This window comes from Anomaloglossus baeobatrachus, chromosome 5 (assembly GCF_048569485.1).
Source record: "Anomaloglossus baeobatrachus isolate aAnoBae1 chromosome 5, aAnoBae1.hap1, whole genome shotgun sequence".
NCBI classification, from domain to species: domain Eukaryota; kingdom Metazoa; phylum Chordata; class Amphibia; order Anura; family Aromobatidae; genus Anomaloglossus; species Anomaloglossus baeobatrachus.
In genome coordinates, this window is record NC_134357.1 from 298328453 (window position 1) to 298353584 (window position 25132).

General features: G+C 48.2%; 2 protein-coding genes across 2 annotated transcripts in view; one reads left to right on the forward strand and one right to left on the reverse strand.

Moving 5' to 3' along the window:
• Positions 1 to 1777, reverse strand: part of HID1 (HID1 domain containing) — a 126357-nt gene extending 124580 nt beyond the window's left edge. The window contains exon 1 of the mRNA XM_075349631.1: positions 1592 to 1777. Coding sequence (XP_075205746.1) covers positions 1592 to 1657 — 66 coding nt within the window. The 5' untranslated portion in view covers positions 1658 to 1777. The remainder of the gene's footprint in view (positions 1 to 1591) is intronic.
• A 122-nt stretch (positions 1778 to 1899) lies between these two features.
• The window catches only part of CDR2L (cerebellar degeneration related protein 2 like), a 39970-nt gene continuing 16737 nt past the window's right edge, over positions 1900 to 25132 (forward strand). The window contains exons 1-3 of the mRNA XM_075349632.1: positions 1900 to 2677; positions 8544 to 8656; positions 12773 to 12921. Coding sequence (XP_075205747.1) covers positions 2599 to 2677; positions 8544 to 8656; positions 12773 to 12921 — 341 coding nt within the window. The 5' untranslated portion in view covers positions 1900 to 2598. The remainder of the gene's footprint in view (positions 2678 to 8543; positions 8657 to 12772; positions 12922 to 25132) is intronic.

The window sequence follows — 25132 nt, forward strand, 5'->3', positions numbered from 1 at the left end:
AGTAGCATGTTACTACAGGGGATCCATGATGCTATAGCATGTTACTACAGGGGATCCATGATGCTGTAGCATGTTACTACAGGGGATCCATGATGCTGTAGCATGTTACTACAGGGGATCCATGATGCTGTAGCATGTTACTACAGGGGATCCATGATGCAGTAGCATGTTACTACAGGGGATCCCTGATGCTGTAGCATGTTACTACAGGGGATCCATGATGCAGTAGCATGTTACTACAGGGGATCCCTGATGCTGTAGCATGTTACTACAGGGGATCCATGATGCTGTAGCATGTTACTACAGGGGATCCATGATGCAGTAGCATGTTACTACAGGGGATCCATGATGCAGTAGCATGTTACTACAGGGGATCCATGATGCTATAGCATGTTACTACAGGGGATCCATGATGCTGTAGCATGTTACTACAGGGGATCCATGATGCAGTAGCATGTTACTACAGGGGATCCATGATGCTGTAGCATGTTACTACAGGGGATCCATGATGCAGTAGCATGTTACTACAGGGGATCCATGATGCTATAGCATGTTACTACAGGGGATCCATGATGCTGTAGCATGTTACTACAGGGGATCCATGATGCTGTAGCATGTTACTACAGGGGATCCATGATGCTGTAGCATGTTACTACAGGGGATCCATGATGCAGTAGCATGTTACTACAGGGGATCCCTGATGCTGTAGCATGTTACTACAGGGGATCCATGATGCAGTAGCATGTTACTACAGGGGATCCCTGATGCTGTAGCATGTTACTACAGGGGATCCATGATGCTGTAGCATGTTACTACAGGGGATCCATGATGCAGTAGCATGTTACTACAGGGGATCCATGATGCAGTAGCATGTTACTACAGGGGATCCATGATGCTATAGCATGTTACTACAGGGGATCCATGATGCTGTAGCATGTTACTACAGGGGATCCATGATGCAGTAGCATGTTACTACAGGGGATCCATGATGCTGTAGCATGTTACTACAGGGGATCCATGATGCAGTAGCATGTTACTACAGGGGATCCATGATGCTATAGCATGTTACTACAGGGGATCCATGATGCTGTAGCATGTTACTACAGGGGATCCATGATGCTGTAGCATGTTACTACAGGGGATCCATGATGCTGTAGCATGTTACTACAGGGGATCCATGATGCAGTAGCATGTTACTACAGGGGATCCCTGATGCTGTAGCATGTTACTACAGGGGATCCATGATGCAGTAGCATGTTACTACAGGGGATCCCTGATGCTGTAGCATGTTACTACAGGGGATCCATGATGCTGTAGCATGTTACTACAGGGGATCCATGATGCAGTAGCATGTTACTACAGGGGATCCCTGATGCTGTAGCATGTTACTACAGGGGATCCATGATGCTGTAGCATGTTACTACAGGGGATCCGTGATGCAGTAGCACAGCACCGTGCAGCCCCCGGCCTCAGCTGCAGAGGATGACTACATGACGCACATTATATCCCCTCCACCATATGGAACGTAGACACCTGCTCTGCTCGGTCCCCGCGGCCATAGGTGTGGACTGGCGGCCCCTCCCCCCGGTACCTGTGTTTTCGTTGTCAGCTGGATGACCGCCTTCCTAAAGTTCAGCTTCGTGTCCGTGTTCCCCATCCCGGTACCGGCCCGAGCTATAAGCTCCGCCTGTTCACGGCCCGATCCGTATCCCTACCAGATCCGCCTGCGGCAGCCAGGGAACCGGATCAGTCAATCAACGCAGGACGCCACGCCCCCAGCCCCGCCCACTCAGCCGGCGTATGCGTCCTACCTCTAGGGCACCGAGTGGTCACCGTGACCTCATTAGACTCCGCCTACACGACTAGACCCGCCCAAATACTTAGTCTCCGCCTACTTATCGTATCATAGCTCGTTATACTAGTGAATGGTTATGACAGGTACAAGGGGCGCAGCGGTGTGTTATCACTGTGCACGGTACAGTATGGCGGTGACCCTGCAGCGGCGGCCATGCACGGGTTAAGGATGCCGGAGCCCCGGATGATGATGTGGGAAGGTGGGGGACGCGGCCTCCAATCAGCAGCGTCACAGCTTGGATCTGAGGGGCGGGGCGTAGCCGGTCCAGGCCCAGGGATGTGACGGGATGCTACGGGGAGCCGGGATACAGGACAAGGACCGGGAAGAGCGGGGGTCGGCAGAGTGACAAGCCGCGGGGATACGGGTCCTGGGCGGGGCAGGCCCCTAGAATACACTGGTGCTGTCCGTGTGGAGCCGCTCCATGCCCCATACTGCACACACGGACCGGGCATTGTAGCGCCAGGGCCTCCATCACACATTGTCCTCGGGGCTGGCATTGCCACACACGTACATGGCGCCAGTGCTGTGCTATAGGGTGTCTGCAGTGTAGGCTGCTGTGTACAGGGGCCCGGCATGACCCGCGGGCGCTCCTGAGCGGATGATTAGCGATTGGCAGCAGCTGATGATCTGACCGGCTGCAGCCTGGTCTATGGGGTCAGACAACACGGGCTGGGGAATAGGGAGAAGAGCTAATACCTTGGCCATCCGTCCATAGTTGTAGATCCAGCTGCCCACCTGTACACATGTTGGGGGCAGGAAGAATGGAAGAGTTCCACAGTGAGGAGGACGAGCCGTGGTATGACCACCATGACCTGGAGCAAGGTAAGAGCATGGCCTCTAAACCATGGGAGAGACATCCCCCCCCCATCCTGCCCTCCGCCGTGGGAGAGACACCCCCCCCCCCCATCCTGCCCTCCGCCGTGAGAGAGACCCCCCCCATCCTGCCCTCCACCGTGGGAGAGACCCCCCCCCCCATCCTGCCCTCCACCGTGGGAGAGACCCCCCCCCATCCTGCCCTCCGCCGTGGGAGAGACCCCCCCCATCCTGCCCTCCGCCGTGGGAGAGACCCCCCCCCCATCCTGCCCTCCACCGTGGGAGAGACCCCCCCCCATCCTGCCCTCCGCCGTGGGAGAGACCCCCCCCATCCTGCCCTCCGCCGTGGGAGAGACACCCCCCCCATCCTGCCCTCCGCCGTGGGAGAGACACCCCCCCCCATCCTGCCCTCCGCCGTGGGAGAGACACCCCCCCCCCATCCTGCCCTCCGCCGTGGGAGAGACACCCCCCCCCCCATCCTGCCCTCCGCCGTGGGAGAGACACCCCCCCCCCATCCTGCCCTCCGCCGTGGGAGAGACACCCCCCCCCCCATCCTGCCCTCCGCCGTGGGAGAGACACCCCCCCCCATCCTGCCCTCCGCCGTGGGAGAGACACCCCCCCCCCATCCTGCCCTCCGCCGTGGGAGAGACACCCCCATCCTGCCCTCCGCCGTGGGAGAGACACCCCCCCCCATCCTGCCCTCCGCCGTGGGAGAGACACCCCCCCCCCCATCCTGCCCTCCGCCGTGGGAGAGACACCCCCATCCTGCCCTCCGCCGTGGGAGAGACCCCCCCCATCCTGCCCTCTTAGGCTACATGCGCACGCTGCTTCTTTTTCGTGTTCACAAAATGCAGCCAAAACTGCAGCCAAAACTGCACCTTGTCAGAGAGAGCCTGGAAATGTCACAAAAAATGTAGGTGCTTTTTTGGTGCATTTTTGCTGCTTTTTTGGTGCGTTTTTGGCTGCAGTTTTGTCAACAATTGTTTCATGTATTTTTCAGTTCAAACAAGCCCATTAAGCTTGTTGAATTGAACAAAAAAAAAAATTAGAAATAAATAAATTAAAAAAAACGGCGTGCGGTCCCCCCCAATTTTAATGCCAGCCAGATAAAGCCATACGGCTGAAGGCTGGTATTCTCAGGATGGGGAGCCCCACGTTATGGGGAGCCCCCCCAGCCTAACAATATCAGTCAGCAGCCGCCCAGAATGGCCGCATCCATTAGATGCGGCTGTTCTGGGACAGTACCCGGCTCTTCCCGATTTGCCCTGGTGCGTTGGCAAATCGGGGTAATAAGGAGTTATTGGCAGCCCATAGCTGCCACTAAATCCTAGATTAATCATGTCAGGCGTCTATGAGACACCCTCCATGATTAATCTGTAAATTACAGTAAATAAACACACACACCCGAAAAATCCTTTATTAGAAATAAAAAACACAAACACATTCCCTCATTACCAATTTATTAACCCCGACAAACCCTCCATGTCCGGCGTAATCCAGGATGATGCAGCGTCGCATCCAGCTCTGCTGCATGGAGGTGACCGGAGCTGCAGAAGACACTGCTCCGGTCACCTCCATGCAGCTAATGAAGACAGCCGCGCGATCAGCTGAGCTGTCACCGAGGTTACCCGCGGCCACCGCTGAATCCAGCGGTGGCCGCGAGTAACCTCAGTGACAGCTCAGCTGATCGCGCTACAGCGTGGAGCCGGCGGCAGGAGCGTGGAGCCGGCGGCAGGAGCGTGGAGCCCGGGACTTTCAGCGGCGGCGGCGGTGAGAGGGGTCCATCATCTCCCCTGTGCGTGCACGCTGGGGACCGCGTTACTTAGGGGAACACATGCAGGACGGGACTATCAGCGGCGGCGGCAGCGAGAGGGGGATGGACGTTGGCAGCTGAAAACATTGATTTTTCCCTCTCGCTGCCGCCGCTGCTGCTGATAGTCCCGTCCTCCACATCATCTCTCCTGTGCGTGCACGCTGGGGACAGTGGTACTTCGGGGAACACGTGGAGGACGGGACTATCAGCGGCGGCAGCAGCGAGAGGGGAAAATCAATGTTTTCAGCTGCCAATGTCCATCCCCCTCTCGCTGCCGCCGCTGCTGATAGTCCCCGTCCTCCACATCATCTCCCCTGGGGACAGCGGTACTTCGGGGAACACGTGGAGGACAGGACGGGACCACTTGCCTGACCTCACTTCCTGACAAATCACCTGCGTTTTTGCTAGCAAAAACGCAGGTAAAAGGCAGGTAAAATGCACCACTTGTGATTAGCATGTATTTTTCCTGCGTTTTTGATGCCCTCATTGATTTCAATGGGTGACAAATGTTGACAAAAACGCAGGAAGAATGAACATGCTGCATTTTTTTTGTCACAAACTTTTGACAAAAAAAACGCTGACAAATAAACTGCAATGTGCGCATGACAAATCTGACTTCTCATAGACTTTGCTGGGAAGTCAGATGTCAGAAAGTTCTGCTGACAAAACTGCAGCCAAAAAAGCAGCAAAAAAGCAGGAAAAAAAGCAGCGTGCGCATGTAGCCTTATGGCTGGGTTTAGTGTTTACACAAGTGACACTGTGTTGGGCAGAGCGTCTTCCTGCCGAGGACCCTGCATGATATACAAGGTTGGGGGGTCCTAGGAATCCTCATTTCATGATCATTGTGCAGTCTAGGGCTATGTGTGCACACTGCGTTTTTTTTGTGACAACAAAGATGCAGCGTTTTTGGCCACAAAAAAATGCACAAAAAACGCACTCGCGGTAAAAACTCATCAACAAAACTCATGCTTTTTTGTGCGTTTTTTGCTGCATATTTGTTGCTGCGTTTTTTCCAATGCATTGCATGTGTGAAAAACGCTGGCAAAAACGCAGAAATAATTGACATGTTGCATCTTTGTGGTCACCACAAAAACGCACCAAAACTGCTCTGTGCGGACAGCAAAAATGAAACGTCATTGCCTTTGCTGGGGAAGCAAAGCCATGCAGTTTTTAGACCAAAAACGCACCGTGTACTCATAGCCTAACCGGTCACCGATCACCCACCACATGATTACCCGTTTGTCGGCTGAAATTATTTTTTGGTTTGCACAAAAAAGATCTTCATTCTCTGCAGTAGATGTGACTTGTACTGCCAAGAACAATGGCAGCGTATGGGCACTGAGCAATATACTGCAGATCAGAGCACATCTGAAGCCGGGGCATGTGTGGCTGGCTATTACACAATCACCGGTCAGCCGGTGTGTGGAAATGAAACACTGCGCATCATGCACTGTGAATGGACCTTCACTGTGGTCATGTATTGCATAGAAGCTTGTACTTAGAGGGAATTTGTCACCAGGAATTTGCTACCCCCTCTGAGAGCAGTATGATGTAACGGCAGAGACCCTGAATCCAACGATGTGTCACTTACTAGGCTGCTTGTTGCAGTGTTAATAAAAGCCATGTTTTATCTGCTGCAGATCTACCAGTTCTCTGAATGCTGAGCTCTGTATAACTCTGCCCATACCACTGATTGGCAGCTTACTGTGCATAGGCAGAAAGCTTCCAATATGTGCAAGAAACTAAAACAAGTCTGAGAAAATATGCTGTTGGTATTAGTGTTATGTGTAGGTGCATGTTCACCATGGTTATTAACAGACCACACCAAGAATAAAAACAATGAGCTGCAGTAAGTGAATATTAATCGTACATGCAAGAGACAGAGGGTACTTATCTGACACTATTTTGTTCAAAAAGTGTAAAATCCATCTCAAAGTGACAAGGTGTACCCAATCTAAATCCCCTATCAGTGTCTTTGGAGTGTGGGAGGAAATCTGAGAATCGGAATCAGGAAGAAGTCCACGTAAACACGGGGAGAACATACAAACTCCTTGCAGAATAACCACTGAGCCACCCCATTTGGTCCAATTAAAAAAAAAAAAATGCACAACACTGTCATCCTTTTTTCAAAGGATTGGATTTGGAGCAAAAATACGATTGTGTGAACTTAGCCTTACTATGTGGTCACGAGCTGCACAATGTCTATGCTGCTTTATTTTTTTAAACTCGACATGTCTTATCTTTAGTATTCTCCCCAATATCTTTAATAAAGAAAATATTTATGTATAATATATACTGTATATATTCTCAGTTGAGCAGAGCCCAGTAAAACTGAACAGTGACACTCCACCCAGGGAGCCTCCTTCCAGACAGCTGTAGTGTGGTCGGCTTTTTATTATGTCTTCAAATCCTGCCCCAACAACAAGTCTAATAACATCGTAGGAATTAATACACGCTGTCATTTGCAGCAATAGATTTTGAAGGGGTTTGTCCACTGCTTGGACAACCCCTTCTCAATTCCTATGTTTACCCCCCAGTGAAAAAAATTCACCTATTGTCAAACTGCCTCTCCTAGGGATCGTGTGACATAGTTATTGTAACCTGCTCCCTGTGGCCAATCAGCACTGGTTTACACTCCCTTCTTCAGAAAAATCAGACATCCAGAGAAAGTGAGAGAGAAGCCGCAGCTCTGACTTCCTCGAAATGTCAATTATGTCTGAAGGAGTGAAGTTGTGCTGAATGGCCACAGGGAACATGTCACACGATCCTCAGGAGAGACAGTGCTGACACCGCATCGGCACCAGAATATGTGTTGTTATTTTACTGGAGGGAAACATAGGGATTGAAATTGGTTGTCTGAGTAGTGGACAACCTCTTTTAAATGTGGAAATTGTGTCATCTTCCTGAGGTTTCTTTGAGTATGAAAATTCTTCCGCCTTTTTTTTCCAATCCCTTTTGTTATGCAGCATGTATCTGAGTGTATTGATTGTCGTTGAAGACTCAAAAGGAAGGATATTGGCAATGGTTTATAAAGTCAACCATTGTCTTGATGTTTATATGCTTTAAAATGACATAGAGGGGTCCGCCCTTAACACTAGAAGTCCCATAATTTTCGAGCTCCCCACTGAAGTCCCAAAAGAGGGTCAAATGACCAAATACAATAAACTGAATAGAACTAACTAGAAACTAAATGGCTAAACTCAATGGAAAACAACAACCTCCTGTGGTGCGACAGTAATGGCCTTAATTACAGAACAAAAGACAGTGATTATAGGATGTTAGCTAAAATCCTTCAGGTCAATCGACCCGTCTCTGGGTTCCGAAGGTAGAAATGTTAAATGACCCCTCTCTGGGACTTCTAGTGTTAATAAACCCCTTAATAAAACGATCCCGTATTTTGTTGTGTTTATAAATTGGAATTCAGAAAATAACACTTTGTAATAATTCCATAGAGATGGTTTCTCTCTTAAATAGACCCCCATAAACTCCTAATGCTTTCCTACCCTCCTTTTCTTTATATGTGATGGCGGTGAGGTTGTTATTCCACACAATAGCACACGGGTACATACACCCCGTTCGGATATGCCACAGTCCAGAGCCTAAATTGTGCAGGTTTTACAGATCCATGTAGCATCGTGATTTTTTTTTTATTTTTAAACTGCGCCATTGAAGAATAAAATATAATAAGTGCTATCCAGCAATGGGGCTTTACTTTACTTTAGCGCATGTTTATTCTTCAAAATCGAGAAGAATTTTGGCACTGATGTATCTAATTTGTACTTGCATCTCTCACAACTTCAATCCATCCATTGTTTTCTCCATGAATTATGAATGTGTGCTGCCTGACAGTGCAAACAATGCTCTATTTTCTCGTTTGAGAAGCCGTGGCTGAGAGATATGAAACTACGTAGCTGGGGAAATTGATATTACAAATATGAATAATATATAATATGTATATAGTGAAAGGATAGCAATAAGGAAGCTGATTTGGGCTAATCGTACATCCAGGGTGTTGACTTCTAGTAATAGGAGACCGTTTACCATTCTGTTTCTCTCCATCAGATCTGCATCTGGCAGCAGAACTGGGGAAGACCCTACTGGAGCGCAACAAGGAGTTAGAAGTATCTCTGCAGCAGATGTACCTGAGCAACGAGGACCAGGTGCAGGAGATTGAGGTAACAGGACCTCACTGAAGGGGTTTTCTAGCCATGTTCCTGCTGGGCTCTTAATGATGCCATAAGGTGGTTTTTCTGCTCTGGATCATCGATTCTGAACTAGAACAGATAGATAAGGCTGCTTTCACACTACGTTTTTTTTTTAACATGCGTCCTGAACGTTTTTTTAACGCGAAAACTGATCCAGTGCAAATGCGTTTTCATTTCAATGCATTTGCAATGGACTTGCATCAACATGCGTTCACCTGCGTTTGCGTGCGTTATAGTGAGGATCCAGCGACTTGCAGTTTTTTAACTTTTTTCAAAAACGCTACTTGTAGCGTTTTTGAGCTGCGTCCAAATACTGCAAATTGCTGGATCCTGACTATACTGCATGCAAACGCATGTGAACGCTGGCATGCTGATAGACAGGATCCTGCTTGCTCTACTGAGCATGCCCAGAAACCAGCCTCACGTGATCAGTCTATCTCTCTCCCCCCTGAGAGCTGCGGACACTCGTAACCAAGGTAAATATCGGGTAACCAAGCAAGTTACCCGATGTTTACCTTGGTTACGAGCCTCCACAGCTGTCAGAAGCCGGCTCCCAGTCTGTCACGTTCCGTTCCCCTCACTCCCGATCACATGACTCCAATGCCCGCCCCTAAACATCCAGTGACAGGATCCTGCAAAATAACACATGTGTTTGCATGAGTTTTTCTTTGTAAAAGCAGGATCCGCTTTTACAGCAAAAAAACGTTCATGACACATGTTAAAAAAACGTAGTGTGAAAGCAGCCTAAGAAGGACGTCTGCAGTTGTGGCTCGGTTTTAGCACTAGGCTATGTGCACACGTTGCGTATTGTCATGCTGAAAATTCTGCAGCGATTTGGCAGCGCATGTGCGTTTCAAAACGCAGCCGATGCGATATGGATGTATTGTGACTGCCGAACTGAAGCAGAATTCATGCGCTCTGGATGCTCTCTCTCCCATAGACAGAGTGGGAGTAGCATCCAAAGCGCACAAAATAAGTGAAATGTTGCTTTTTTAATCGCAGCGATTCGGCCACAAATTTCAGCATCCAAATCGCTGCGTTCTAAAACGCAACGTGCACATGGAATTTGCACAATTTACATAGACTTTGCCGGGGATGCAAACGCATGCGTTTACGCTGCAGTGCAAACAAAGCGCAGCGTAAATGCATGGTAATACACAACGTGCGAACATAGCCTTGCATGGTTAATCATACATGGTCACCTATCCCTGAATGGCCAGCATGCAAGGCTAGATTTTCCATGAATTGGCCATTGAATGAGAAACAAATGCTAATTACTGACCTGTCTCTAATCTCCACTTCATATTTAAACTCCCAGAACACTTTGTCTACTCTCTTGACCCTTTACAATCCAATTTCTGCTCCTTACATTCTACTGACACTGGCTTTACCAAAGTCTCTAATAATCTACTGACTGCTAAATCTATTGGCCATTAATCCCTCCTGATTCTCCTGGATTTCTCTGCTGTATTTGACACCGTTGATCACCATCTCTTCCTCACTATGCTCTGCTCTATGGGGCTCAAGAATACTGCTCTTTTCTGGTTCTCCCCTACGCCTCTAACCGAACCTTCTTCATACAATTTATCAGCCTTTCTTCCCCATATCTGTCAGGGTTCCTCAAGGCTCCGTTGTAGGTCCCCACTTGGTACTGAAAACTAAATTTGCTGATGGTTTATCCACATCTTTATGCTGATGACACCCAATAATAGACATCTTCTCCTGAGATAACCCCCGCATTACTACAAAATACCAGTGATTGTGCACTGTCTCTAACATCATGTCCTCACTCTTTCTGAAACTGAACTCATTGTCTTTCCTTCCTCTACAAACCCACCTACACCCAATATTGCCATTACAGTGTGTGGTTCTACCAAAACTCCCTAGCAGTACGCCCGCTGTCTTGGGATTATATTTGACTCTGATCTTTCCAGTGTTCCCTAACTCCGGTCACCTCCTCCTCAAAAACATCTCAAGAATTAACAACTTTCTTTTTTGTAATTATAAAAACTGCAAACACCTTTACTGTTGCTCAGATTTGGTCCAGTCTCAATTCTCTACTATTTAGTCTTCTTCTCACTAAACTTTCCACTCTCCAATCTATCCTGAATGCAGTAGCCAGGGTATTTCTGTCCAGATGCTAAACTGATGCCTCCACATTGCCAGTCATTGCACTGGTTGCCCATCCACTACAGAATACAACATAAAATTATCACACTAATACTATACATTTTAGATCCCCCGTGGTGGTGATTACACTACTTGGACAGCCCCTTTTATATTCGCCATGTTTGCCTCCATTAAAATAAAAAACCTTATACTCACCTCCTGTGCAGGCGCGGTCCCTGCACTCACGTTCCTGGGGCTCATGTGAGATTTCTACATTATGCGAGGCCCTTCCCAACCACAGCTGGCTTCACTGATTTCGCCTTCAGATGTATAAGTAATCAAGACGAAGCGAGAGCTGTATAATAATATAATAAGTTTTATTTCTATAGCGCCAACATATTCCGCAGCGCTTTACAATTAAGAGGGGACATGTGCAGACAATATGAGACAATACAAAATAACAAAATTAAGATACCAAGAGGAGTGAGGGCCCTTCTCTTAAGCTTACAGTCTGAGGAAATAGGGGAGACACAAAAGGTGAATGGGGGGGAGAAAAGCTGTAGCTGGCGCTCACTTCCATTGTCCGAAGGCAAAGAGAGTGAAGCCAGCTGTGGTTGGAGAGGGCCTCGCATGATGTAGAAATCTCACATGAGCCCCAGGAACGTGAGTGTGAGAACCACTGGAACGGCAAGGGAGGTGAGTATAATCTTTTATTTTAATGGGGAATGAGAAGGGGTTGTAAGAGTATTGGGCAACCTCTTTAAAGGCCCCGTCACACACAGAGATAAATCTTTGGCAGATCTGTGGTTGCAGTGAAATCATGGACATATTGTTCCATTTGTACACAGCCAAAAACCTGGCACTGATTGTCCACAATTTCACTGCAACCACAGATCTACCACAGATTTATCTCTGTGTGTGACAGGGCCTTTAGACAAGCCTTATTGCGTTATGGTAGGTTCCATCATCAATGAAGGGGGTTTTCGTTAGCTTTAATGGCTCAAATTCAACTTAAAATCTTCCTCTACAAGCTGGGAACTTTTGTGCTTTTTTGTAAAAGAATAAAAATGCTCTATTCTAGCTTAAAACTTTATAAACTATCATTTTTCCACTCACCAATATCTTGCTTGCGGTCATGGGGGTTCCTTAGCCACATCAGAACAGCCTAGTAGTCTTCACTGTTTTTTCTAATCTGCTTTGTCATCTGTATTAATACAAATCTCTTGGAAATACTTGTTCAGAGGACAATAGCAGGGCCATTCCACAGAGACTACTAATAAAGAGCTATTGACTGTTCTTTTTAAATAGCAGGATTCACAATACTAGAAGAAAACAGGTTTACTTTATACCAATTTATGCTAGGCCTAAGTGCTACCTGCCTTAAAACCAATAACCTCAAACACACTCCAGCATTATTGTTTTCTTTTTCACCTCTAGAGTGGTGCTTTAAATCTAAGTCCTCTGCCCCTATTCTTTATTCGCCCTCCTATCAGTTTCCACCAATTTGTGACCTGCCGGCAGTTCCAGTGTTTCAGAGGTCACTCTTCAATACAAGTCTATGAGAGCCTTGTTGTGGCTCTCCTAGACTTGCATTGAGCGTTTGACATTATTTCTGACTTCCGGCCAGTCAGAAGTTGCAATAACAAGATGGCATTGTGGGACCGGAGCGACGCCAAAAAAAAGTGAAGCTGCTGAAGGGTGAATATAAAACTAGGGGCAGGGACCATAGACTAAAAGCACCACTCAAGTGGTCAAAAAAAAACCCTACTGGAGTGCTCATTTAAGCCCTCTCGTGTTTGGGACATGGATCTTCATTATATCCAAGTGACGCTTGTGACATGGGTGGATGACATTTCATACATGTGTCGCCAGTACACCCATTTAATGGACAATTTATTATGTATAAGTTGATACTCAGCCACTATCATGTTAGAATAGCATAATTTTATATTTTTTGTATTACTTTTGGCTCCACAGTACCTGAGTAAACAGCTAGAGATGCTGCGCCAGGTGAACGAGCAACACGCTAAGGTATATGAGCAGCTGGACACAGTAGCCCGCGACCTGGAAGCCACAAATGTCCGGCTTGTGCAAGAAAATAAGGTGGCCCAACAAAAGATAGAAAGGTGAGAAAATAGAAAAGTACCTCAAGATCAGACAATTGTGAAGAACCAGACTGCATTGTGTTACAGATTCCAAAGGAGCATTTACACTGCAAGATGATTGCGAACAAGTCTTGTTAAAATGCTCATTTCATGATTATTTTGCCGTGTAAACAGGCTGCTGATCACCTGATGAACAATAAAAAAAAAAAGCTTGTTCATTGGGTGAAATGATCTTTTGTGCAGCACAAAAGATCATAGTTCTCAGTGGTAGATCATCTTGTGTAAACAGGACTCGTACTGCCAAGAAATATGGCAGCCTATGTGTACTGAGCAATGTAGTACAGGTTTCTAAGTGCACATAATTTGCTTTGGTCTACCTGTGTAAACAGGCATTAAAACGAACATAGTTTACCAATCAGCGTTCTTATCTTACCACTGATTGATCCATATAAATGAACCTTAAATGGGTTGTTCCACAAAGTACATTGTAATCAATAGATCTTGGTGTGATGATAATACGTTCCAGAATTCGATATGTTAAATGTTCCTGTGCTGAGATAGTCTTATAAATATGTCCCTGCTATGTACTGTGTAATAGAAAAGCGCTGCGGAATATGTTGGCGCTATAGAAATAAAGATTATTATATGTCTGACCGTACAGGGACATGGTCTGATCATATCACAACTTTTGTTCATGTGAGTTTGCAACAGAGTATACAGGCATTACAGCATGGGATCATAGTTTATTCTTTCTGTGAGGTAAAATGTTTAAAAACAGGGAAATGTTTTACTTCACAGAAAGAATCAGCTATTATCCCTTTTATACGTTTTGTTTTCTCCCCTGCCCAGGAGCTGTGGTATGATCAGACCATGTTCCTGTACGGTCAGACACGCCCATTACACAGTACATAGCAAGGACACATATATAAGATTATCTCAGCACAGGAACATTTTTAAAAGTCCTCAAATTGTTAAAATTATTACTATTCCAAGATCTATTGATTAAAATGTACTTTGCGAGGAAAACCCCTTTAAGCTATGTTAAACATGCCTGGGGCTGCATGGCAATGCTCAGAAAAGTCACATGACTAAAACGCAGTGAAGTTGCACACAAGGTGCAGTTACATGTGACATGCATTGAAGCGAATGGCAAGTAAATTGCATGTGCTCAACAGCAGAGGTTCCAACACATTTGGAAACCTTTGCCACTGTGGGTTCGTAATGCAACACCATAGAAAATTATTAGCTGAGATGTCAGTGTGATGCTGTTATTTCAGTTCTGTGCAACACATTGCTGTGTAGCCCTGGCCTTAAAGGGTTGGTCTCATCTGCAAGACCCTATCCCATTATCTAGTAGGCATAATAATAATAGAAAATATCTCCAATTAGAAATGTGGCATAGTTCTCCTGATATAGCAATATCTCTTACCTCATGTGCAGGGCATTGCTGCTTAGGTTTCTATGGTTACCTCCACAAGCAACTAACTGTCACTACATGTAACCATGGATACTGCAATTCCCTGCACATGAGGTAAGAGACATGGCTGTATAGGAAACAATACTACATTTCTAATTAGAGGTATTTTTACTATTATTATTATTATACCTACTACATATTGGGATAGGATCTTGGAGACGGAAATACCCCTTTATTATAAATCAAATAGTTTTCTTTGTCGCTCCTAATTGGGAGACCCAGACAATTGGGTGTATAGCTACTGCCTCCGGAGGCCGCACAAAGTACTACACTTAAAAGTGTAAGGCCCCTCCCCTTCTGGCTATACACCCCCCCCGTGGGATCACGGGTTCCTCAGTTTTTTGCTTTGTGCGAAGGAGGTCAGACACGCACGCATAGCTCCACTGCTTAGTCAGCAGCAGCTGCTGACTATGTCGGATGGAAGAAAAGAGGGCCCATACAGGGCCCCCAGCATGCTCCCTTCTCACCCCACTTTCTGTCGGCGGTGTTTGTTAAGGTTGAGGTACCCATTGCGGGTACGGAGGCTGGAGCCCACATGCTGATTCCTTCCCCATCCCCATTAGGGTTCCGGGTGAAGTGGGACTTTACCGGTCTCCAGGCACTGAGACCGTGCTCCATCCGCAGCCCCTGGAGAAGCCGCTGGATATGGAGCTGAGTATCGTCAGGGACAGACCCTGCTCCGTCAAGGTACTCTGTGTCCCCGTGCATACCGCGCGCACACCGCAGCATGGCTGGGTGTGTTAGTGCGCCGGGGACATCAGCGCTGCTGCGCTTGTGCCATTTCCTCACTACAGCTTGGCTGAGTGGGTAGACTTAGGGCGAACGGTCGCGCCGGCCGCTGGGGTCAGTCACACTGCGACGCGGCTGGGACTTGTGGTGCGCCGGGGACTTCCGCGCTGGCCGTGCATATATCACGGCCGCGCTTATTACTACAGTCCCCGGCTTTTGCGGCCTAGTTCGTCTCGTTCCCGCCTCCGCACCTGCCAGTCAGGAGGAGGGCGGGACGCCGTACAGAGCATCAGCGCTGAGGGCTGGAGTCTGTTTTACATACTCCAGCCCTCACACCAGGCACAGTAGGACGCAGTTTCCCGCACTTTGTTTGTGGCACGCCCACGGTCCGCCCCTCTTCACAGGACGCCGGCAGCCATTCCTGTCTGCACGCTGAGCTGGAGAGGGGAGCCTGGGAGACCCAGACACGGGATTCTACGACCTCATACCCGCTTTTCAGCGGGCGGTAAGCAGCCCTCAAGGGCTCACCCCCACTTGTGCCGTTGTGTACTTGGTATTTTGTGTTTGCACCGGGGGTGTCACATGCACCCCAGGGTGACGGCTCTGACTCGGACGACAGTCCCAGACAGCCTAAGCGGGCTCGCTATGAGGGGCCCTCAACTTCGTCTCACTGGTCAGGATCCCAGCGGGATGAATCTATGGGTGATGAGGCGGATGTAACTGATCAGGATTCTGATCCTGGGACCGCTCTCAATCTGAATACACCGGATGGTGACGCCATAGTGAATGATCTTATAGCGTCCATCAATAAGATGTTAGATATTTCTCCGCCAGCTCCTCCTGAGGAGGAGTCAGCTTCACAGCATGAGAAATTCCATTTCAGATATCCCAAGCGTAAATTAAGCTCTTTTCTGGACCACTCTGACTTTAGAGACGCAATCCAGAAACACCACGCTTATCCCGATAAGCGGTTTTCCAAACGGCTTAAAGATACACGCTATCCTTTTCCCCCTGACGTGGTCAAGGGCTGGACCCAGTGTCCCAAGGTGGACCCTCCAATCTCCAGCCTTGCAGCTAGATCCTTAGTTGCAGTGGAAGATGGAGCGGCACTTAAAGATGCCACTGACAGACAGATGGAGCTCTGGTTGAAATCCACCTATGAAGCTATTGGAGCGTCGTTGGCGCCAGCATTCGCAGCCGTATGGGCACTCCAAGCTATTTCAGCTGGGCTTACACAAGTCGACACTGTCACACGTACATCTGCTCCGCAGGTGGCACCATTGACCTCTCAGATGTCTGCATTCGCGTCTTACGCGATTAATGCTGTCCTAGACTCTACGAGCCGTACGGCGGTGGCGTCAGCCAACTCCGTAGTTTTACGCAGAGCCTTGTGGTTGAGGGAATGGAAGGCAGATTCTGCTTCCAAGAAGTGCTTAACCAGTTTGCCTTTTTCTCGTGACCGATTGTTTGGTGAGCGTTTGGATGAAATCATTAAACACTCCAAGGGTAAGGATTCATCCTTACCTCAACACAGACAAAACAAACCCCAACAAAGGAGGGGTCAGTCTGGTTTTCGGTCCTTTCGAGGCTCAGGCAGGTCCCAATTCTCCTCGTCTAAGAGGACTCAAAAGGATCAGAGAGGCTCAGATTCTTGGCGGACTCAATCACGCCCAAAAAAGACAGCAGGAAGAACCGTCACCAAGACGGCTTCCTCATGACTCTCAGTCTCCTCTTTCCGCATCCTCGGTCGGTGGCAGGCTCTCCCGCTTTGGCGACATTTGGCTGTCACAGGTCAAAGACCATTGGGTGAGAGACATTCTGTCTCACGGGTACAGGATAGAGTTCAGCTCTCGTCCTCCAACTCGTTTCTTCAGAACTTCTCCACCGCCCGACCGGGCCGATGCTCTGCTGCAGGCGGTGGCCGCTCTAAAGGCGGAAGGAGTGGTGACTTCCGTTCCTCTTCAGGAACAAGGTCACGGTTTTTACTCCAATTTGTTTGTGGTGCCAAAGAAGGACGGGTCGTTTCGTCCCGTCCTGGATCTAAAGTTGCTCAACAAACACGTAAAAACCAGGAGGTTCCGGATGGAATCTCTCCGCTCCGTCATCGCCTCAATGTCTCAAGGAGATTTCCTAGCATCAATAGACATCAAGGATGCTTATCTCCACGTGCCGATTGCGCCAGAGCATCAGCGTTTTCTACGCTTCGTTATAGGAAGCGAACACCTGCAGTTCGTAGCGCTACCTTTCGGGCTGGCGACAGCCCCTCGGGTCTTCACCAAGGTCATGGCTGCAGTAGTAGCAGTCCTGCACTCGCAGGGTCACTCTGTGATTCCGTATTTGGACGATCTACTTATCAAGGCACCCTCTCAAGAGGCATGCCAACACAGTTTGAACGTGGCACTGAAGACTCTCCAGAGTTTCGGGTGGATTGTCAACTTTGCAAAGTCAAATCTAACCCCGACCCAATCACTAACATATCTTGGCATGGAGTTTCATACTCTCTCAGCGATAGTGAAACTTCCACTGGACAAGCAGTGCTCGCTGCAGACAGGGGTGCAATCTCTCCTTCAGGGCCAGTCGCACACCTTGAGGCGCCTCATGCATTTCCTAGGGAAAATGGTGGCAGCAATGGAAGCAGTCCCTTTCGCGCAGTTTCATCTGCGCCCTCTACAATGGGACATTCTCCGCCAATGGGACGGGAAGTCGACGTCCCTCGACAGGGATGTTTCCCTCTCTCAGACAACCAAGGATTCTCTCCGGTGGTGGCTTCTTCCCACCTCTTTGTCAAAAGGAAGGTCGTTCCTACCCCCATCCTGGGCGGTAGTCACGACAGATGCGAGCCTATCAGGGTGGGGAGCAGTGTTTCTTCACCACAGGGCTCAGGGTACGTGGACTCGGAAAGAGTCCACCCTTCAGATCAATGTTCTGGAAATCAGAGCAGTCTATCTTGCCCTGCAAGCCTTCCAACAGTGGCTGGAAGGCAAGCAGATCCGAATTCAGTCGGACAATTCCACGGCGGTGGCGTACATCAACCACCAAGGGGGAACACGCAGTCGGCAAGCCTTCCAGGAAGTAAGGCGGATTCTGTCGTGGGTGGAAGACACAGCATCCACCATATCCGCAGTTCACATCCCAGGCGTGGAAAACTGGGAAGCAGATTTTCTCAGTCGCCAGGGCATGGACGCAGGGGAATGGTCCCTTCACCCGGACGTGTTTCAGGAGATCTGTCGCCGCTGGGGGATGCCGGACGTCGACCTGATGGCGTCACGACACAACAACAAGGTCCCGGTTTTCATGGCACGATCTCACGATCACCGAGCTTGGGCGGCAGACGCCTTAGTTCAAGATTGGTCACAGTTCCGGCTACCTTATGTGTTCCCACCTCTGGCACTGTTGCCCAGAGTGCTCCGAAAGATCAGGTCCGACTGCCGCCGCGCCATTCTCGTCGCTCCAGACTGGCCAAGGAGGTCGTGGTACCCGGATCTGTGGCACCTCACGGTAGGCCAACCGTGGGCGCTACCAGACCGTCCAGACTTGCTGTCTCAAGGGCCGTTTTTCCATCTGAATTCTGCGGCCCTGAACCTGACTGTGTGGCCATTGAGTCCTGGATCCTAGGGGCCTCAGGTTTATCTCATGAGGTGGTTGCCACCATGAGACAGGCTAGGAAACCATCCTCCGCCAAGATCTACCACAGGACGTGGAAGATATTCCTATCTTGGTGCTCTGCCCAGGGAGTTTCTCCCTGGCCATTTGCATTGCCTATTTTTCTTTCCTTCCTGCAGTCTGGGTTGGAAAAAGGTTTGTCGCTTAGCTCCCTTAAAGGTCAAGTCTCCGCGCTATCCGTATTTTTTCAGAAACGCCTAGCGCGACTTCCTAAGGTACGCACGTTCCTGCAAGGAGTCTGTCATATCGTCCCTCCTTACAAGCGGCCGTTGGAGCCCTGGGATCTGAACAAGGTTCTAATTGCTCTCCAGAAGCCGCCTTTCGAGCCTATGAAGGAGATTTCCTTTTCTCGGCTTTCACAGAAAGTGGCTTTTCTAGTGGCGGTCACGTCTCTTCGGAGAGTGTCCGAGCTGGCGGCGTTATCTTGCAAATCTCCCTTCCTGGTGTTTCACCAGGACAAGGTAGTTCTGCGTCCAATTCCAGAGTTTCTTCCCAAGGTGGTATCTTCCTTTCATCTCAATCAGGATATCACTTTACCGTCTTTGTGTCCGCATCCAGTTCACCAATTCGAAAAGGGTTTGCATTTGTTGGACCTGGTGAGAGCACTCAGGATCTACATTTCCCGCACGGCGCCCCTGCGCCGCTCGGATGCACTCTTTATCCTGGTCGCTGGTCAGCGTAAAGGGTCGCAAGCTTCCAAATCCACCCTTGCGCGGTGGATCAAGGAACCAATTCTTCACACCTACCGTTCTGCTGGGCTTCCGATTCCATCTGGACTGAAGGCCCATTCTACCAGAGCCGTGGGTGCGTCCTGGGCATTACGGCATCAGGCTACGGCTCAGCAGGTGTGCCAGGCGGCTACCTGGTCGAGTCTGCACACTTTTACCAAACATTATCAGGTGCATACCTTCGCTTCGGCGGATGCCGGCCTAGGTAGACAAGTCCTTCAGGCGGCGGTGGCCCACCTGTAGGAAAGGTCTGCTTGACAGCCCTATCACGAGGTATTCTTTTACCCACCCAGGGACTGCTTTTGGACGTCCCAATTGTCTGGGTCTCCCAATTAGGAGCGACAAAGAAGAAGGGAATTTTGTTTACTTACCGTAAATTCCTTTTCTTCTAGCTCCAATTGGGAGACCCAGCACCCGCCCTGTTTTTTCTTAGGGATTTTGTTTTTCGGGTGCACATGTTGTTCATGTTAATAAGTTCAGTTCTCCGATGTTGTTTATCGGATTGAATTTGTTTTTGAAACAGTTATTGGCTTTCCTCCTTCTTGCTTTTGCACTAAAACTGAGGAACCCGTGATCCCACGGGGGGGTGTATAGCCAGAAGGGGAGGGGCCTTACACTTTTAAGTGTAGTACTTTGTGCGGCCTCCGGAGGCAGTAGCTATACACCCAATTGTCTGGGTCTCCCAATTGGAGCTAGAAGAAAAGGAATTTACGGTAAGTAAACAAAATTCCCTTCTTTATTGATTTTAAACATTACATGTTATACAATTAATATCAAATAATTTCACTTTTTAGCCAAACATTAATTTTCCCTTTCCACCATGTCTCCCTCAAAACATTTGACAAACAATAATAATGTAAAATTAGTGTAAATATGAATGTTCATTGACTCACTAATAAGGGAATACCCCTTTATGCAGATGTCAGTGCTAATTCCATAATCTGCATTCCATACAAAGGCTAATCCTATGGCTTTTTTCTTTGTCGCTCTATTGGGAGACCCAGACAATTGGGTGTATAGCTACTGCCTCCGGAGGCCACACAAAGTATTACACTTAAAAGTGTAAGGCCCCTCCCCTTCTGCCTATACACCCCCCGTGGGATCACGGGCTCCTCAGTTTTCATGCTTTGTGCGAAGGAGGCTGACATCCACGCATAGCTCCACTGTTTAGTCAGCAGCAGCTGCTGACTTTGTCGGATGGAAGAAAAGAGGGCCCATACTAGGGCCCCCAGCATGCTCCCTTCTCACCCCACTTTTGTCGGCGGTGTTTGTTAAGGTTGAGGTACCCATTGCGGGTACGGAGGCTGGAGCCCACATGCTGCTTTCCTTCCCCATCCCCTTAGGGCTCTGGGTGAAGTGGGATCCTATCGGTCTCCAGGCACAGGAGACCGTGCTCCGTCCACAGCTCCTGGGAATCTGCTGGACATGGAGCTGAGTATCGTCAGGGATAGGACCCTGCTACATTAAGGTACTCTGTGTCCCCGTACAAATCGTGCACACACACCAGCATTGCTGGGTGTGTTAGTGCGCCGGGGGCAGCAGCGCGGCGCGCTTGTGCTATTACTCACTGCAGCTTTGCTGAGTGAGTTTATGTATTACGAACTGCCGCGCCGGCCGCTGCTGGCGGTTTTTACACTGCGGTGCGGCTGGGACTTGTGGTGCGCCGGGGACTTTCGCGCTGGCCGTGCTTATACGACGGCCGCGCTTATAAATCGAGTCCCCGGCTGGCCTAGTTTCGTTTCGTTCCCGCCCCCAGGCCTGCCAGTCAGGGGAAGGGCGGGACGCTGTTCAGAACGTCAGCGCCGAGGGCTGGAGTCTGCTTAGCATACTCCAACCCCCCTCACTGGGCACAGTGGGACGCCAGTTTCCCGCACTTTGTCTGGGGCACGCCCACGGCCCGCCCCTCTTCACAGGACGCCGGCAGCCATTCCTGTTTGCAGTCTGAGTGGAGAGGGGAGACAAGCTCTGGGAGACCCAGACACGGGATTCTGGCGACCACACACCCGCTTTTGAGCGGGCGGTAAGCGGCACCTCGGGTGCTGACCCCACTAGTGCCGAAGTGTTCATTTGTACTTTATGCTTGTATGCTATACATTGCACTGTACGGTCGCTATTCTTGGCTATATACCCTCCTAGATTGCTAGACAACAGCATGTCGTCCGCAAAAAGCAAGGGGGCCAAGGCACAGGCTTTCTATGCTACTTGTACCGCATGTGAGGCTGTTCTACCGGCAGGTGCCACTGACCCCCATTGTGTGCAATGTTCGGCCCCTGTAGCACTTGCTCAGCCGGGGTCTCTGCTAGAGGTGGCCCAAGGAGAACCACCTGTGAACACTGTCCAGGTGACAGGGACGGAGTTTGCAGTTTTTGCTGATAGATTGTCGGTGACTATGTCTAAAATCCTTGAGACTTTGCAGTCCAGACCGGTAACTCAGACCATGGGCACTGTTGATTCAATGCTCCCTGGCCCCCCTCATTTGGAACAAATCCGTGCTTCGGGGGGGTCCCATGCATCCCGGGGTGAAGGCTCTGACACGGACGACAGTCCCAGACAGCCTAAGCGAGCTCGCTGGGAGCGACCCTCGACTTCATCACACTGGTCAGGGTCCCAGCAGGAGGACTCTCTGTATGATGAGGCAGAGGTAGCTGATCAGGATTCTGATCCCGAGACCGCTCTCAATCTGGATACACCTGATGGGGACGCAATAGTGAATGATCTCATAGCGTCCATCAATAAAATGTTGGATATTTCTCCCCCAGCTCCTCCAGTGGAGGAGTCAGCTTCACAGCAGGAGAAATTCCATTTCAGGTATCCCAAGCGTAAATTGAGTACTTTTCTGGACCACTCTGACTTTAGAGAGGCAGTCCAGAAACACCACGCTTATCCAGATAAGCGTTTCTCCAAACGTCTTAAGGATACACGTTATCCCTTTCCCCCTGACGTGGTCAAGAGCTGGACCCAGTGTCCAAAGGTGGATCTCCCAATCTCCAGGCTTGCGGCTAGATCCATAGTTGCAGTGGAAGACGGGGCTTCACTTAAAGATGCCACTGACAGACAGATGGAGCTCTGGTTGAAATCCATCTATGAAGCTATCGGCGCGTCGTTTGCTCCAGCATTCGCAGCTGTATGGGCACTCCAAGCTATTTCAGCTGGTCTTGCGCAGATTGACACTGTCACACGTACTTCTGTTCCGCAAGTAGCGTCCTTAACCTCTCAAATGTCTGCATTTGCGTCTTACGCTATTAATGCTGTCCTGGACTCTACGAGCCGTACGGCAGTGGCGTCCGCCAACTCCGTGGTTTTACGCAGAGCCTTGTGGTTAAGGGAATGGAAGGCAGATTCTGCTTCCAAGAAGTGCTTAACCAGTTTGCCATTTTCTGGTGACAGACTGTTTGGTGAGAGATTGGATGAAATCATTAAACAGTCCAAGGGTAAGGATTCATCCTTACCTCAGCCCAGACCAAATAAACCCCAACAGAGGAGGGGACAGTCGAGGTTTCGGTCCTTTCGAGGCTCGGGCAGGTCCCAATTCTCCTCGTCCAAAAGGACTCAAAAGGATCAGAGGAGCTCAGATTCTTGGCGGACTCAGTCATGCCCAAAGAAATTTTAGGTAAGGAGATGGATGTTTGAACACCGCGCCAAAGACCACTAATGCAGGAGATGAATTTAACGTGACTTTATTCCATGTTCAGGTCTACGCGTTTCAGGAGCGTCCGCTCCCTTCCTCAGGACAATACAGGCACAAGCAACATCAAAATCAGCAGTCAAAGAATGAGCCGAAAACTATATACCTTCCGGTGTGACGTCATTAATACGCCCACTTCAGCAAGAAAAGAAAAAAATCGGCGGGAATTCCATACATTCATTGAATAGCAAGTGACATGATTTCAATGCAAAATCTGCTTTTCCTTATCATAAACATATCTATTAAAATTGTCATAAAAACTTCCAATTTAATAAAAAGAAAAAGAAAAAATGGAGTCCCGTGTGTTTGTAACAATTGAAAACAATATATAGAGGAATAGTGGTAGTATGAAAATAGACCAACCAGTGAATCAGAGGTCTCACCTTAATTTTAATATTGTATCAATTTTATAATCATTTTTAGTTTTATGTCTATGTTGGTTGTGTAATTCAATGACCACACAAATTGCTAATATATATTAATATTTATGTATATCTTGTATTTTATTGTTCTTTTCATTCTTCACAATCAGATGTGAATTCTGGTTTTTTATATATGTTTATTGTTTCTTCCATTTTTCTATACGGGTTTTCTGTGTGTATTAATATTTTCCGTGCTTATCCAGCACGGTAAATCTGTTCACTCTTTGCCGCATGCGCTTTAATGTTTTTTTCCCACGCTTTGAACTTTCACGACCCCACACACTCATCTTGCTTCTTACCTTTTTTTCCCGCATGCGTATAAGTTTTTTTCCCACGGTTTGAACTTTCACGACCTCACTTGTGCTGAGAAGTGCAGTTCTCTGCTCCTTGTATCTTATATAGTGTGTTTATAGCACTCACATTTGATGTTCTGCTGTTGCAGGAGCGGGTTTTTACCAGGGCTGTGGAGTCGGAGTCGTGGAGTCGGAGCTAGTTTTGGGTGGAGTCGGAGTCGGAGTCGGTAGAAATGTACCGACTCCGACTCCAGCTTTAAAGAAAATGTATTAATATTTCATAATTGAACTTTCATATGAATTTTATAAATGTTACTCAATTATTTATGTTCTATCAAACTATGAACAACAGTGATAAGCAGTTCTGCTGGAGATAGAGACATTTCTTATTTCTTGTGTGTCACTGTTCACTGCCCTTATCTATTCTTATACTTGGTTAACTTCATGCTGCCCCAACCCCCCTACTTACAATGTATGAAACTGAAAGCGAAAATGTGTTGCTAATTCTTAGTAGTAAAGCTCCTCCTCTAGACTAGATCATACTAGGTGTGCATCTTCTTCCAAGCATCTCACAGCTGCCTGCTACTCAGAAGAGGAAGACTGTAAGAAGTATTATCCTTTCAACAAACTTTGCATCAGTTAACTGTGAGTACATGAGGAATAATAATAACAGTATTACTGACCAGTATATCAGTTGTACGACCTGGCAATAATTTTGTACAATTGTTTTTAGGAAAAACAATTGTCATTTGGATTGTGAATGCAGAATTAAAAACCTGAGAATGTCAAAGAAGCATCACATTAAATCCGCTGTATTTGAACATTTCACCATCACTCAAGATAGAAAACATTATGTCTGTCAGTGTATGACAAATGATCCAGACGAAAACAAATGCTGTGAAGCCAAGATAAGTGCATATTCAGGCAAAGATAAAAATGCTCCTACCAGAGCTTCTAATCTAAAGAGACATTTACAGCGCTTCCATCCAGAAGTACTGAAAGCAGTGGATGAGAAAGACTGCACCCAAACCAAAGAACCAGTGCCCAGCTCTTCCAGCCAAACAGAGGAGCAGAGAACTTTGCAGCCATCAGTTGCAAGATATTTTGTCAGTGACAAAGTTACTGTGACAATGACAGTAGATACATTTAAAAAACAGATCATAGAGCTTGTTGTAAAGGATAGTGTGCCTATTTCATTATTTTCACGACCAGCTTTTATGTGTTTGAATGGGGAA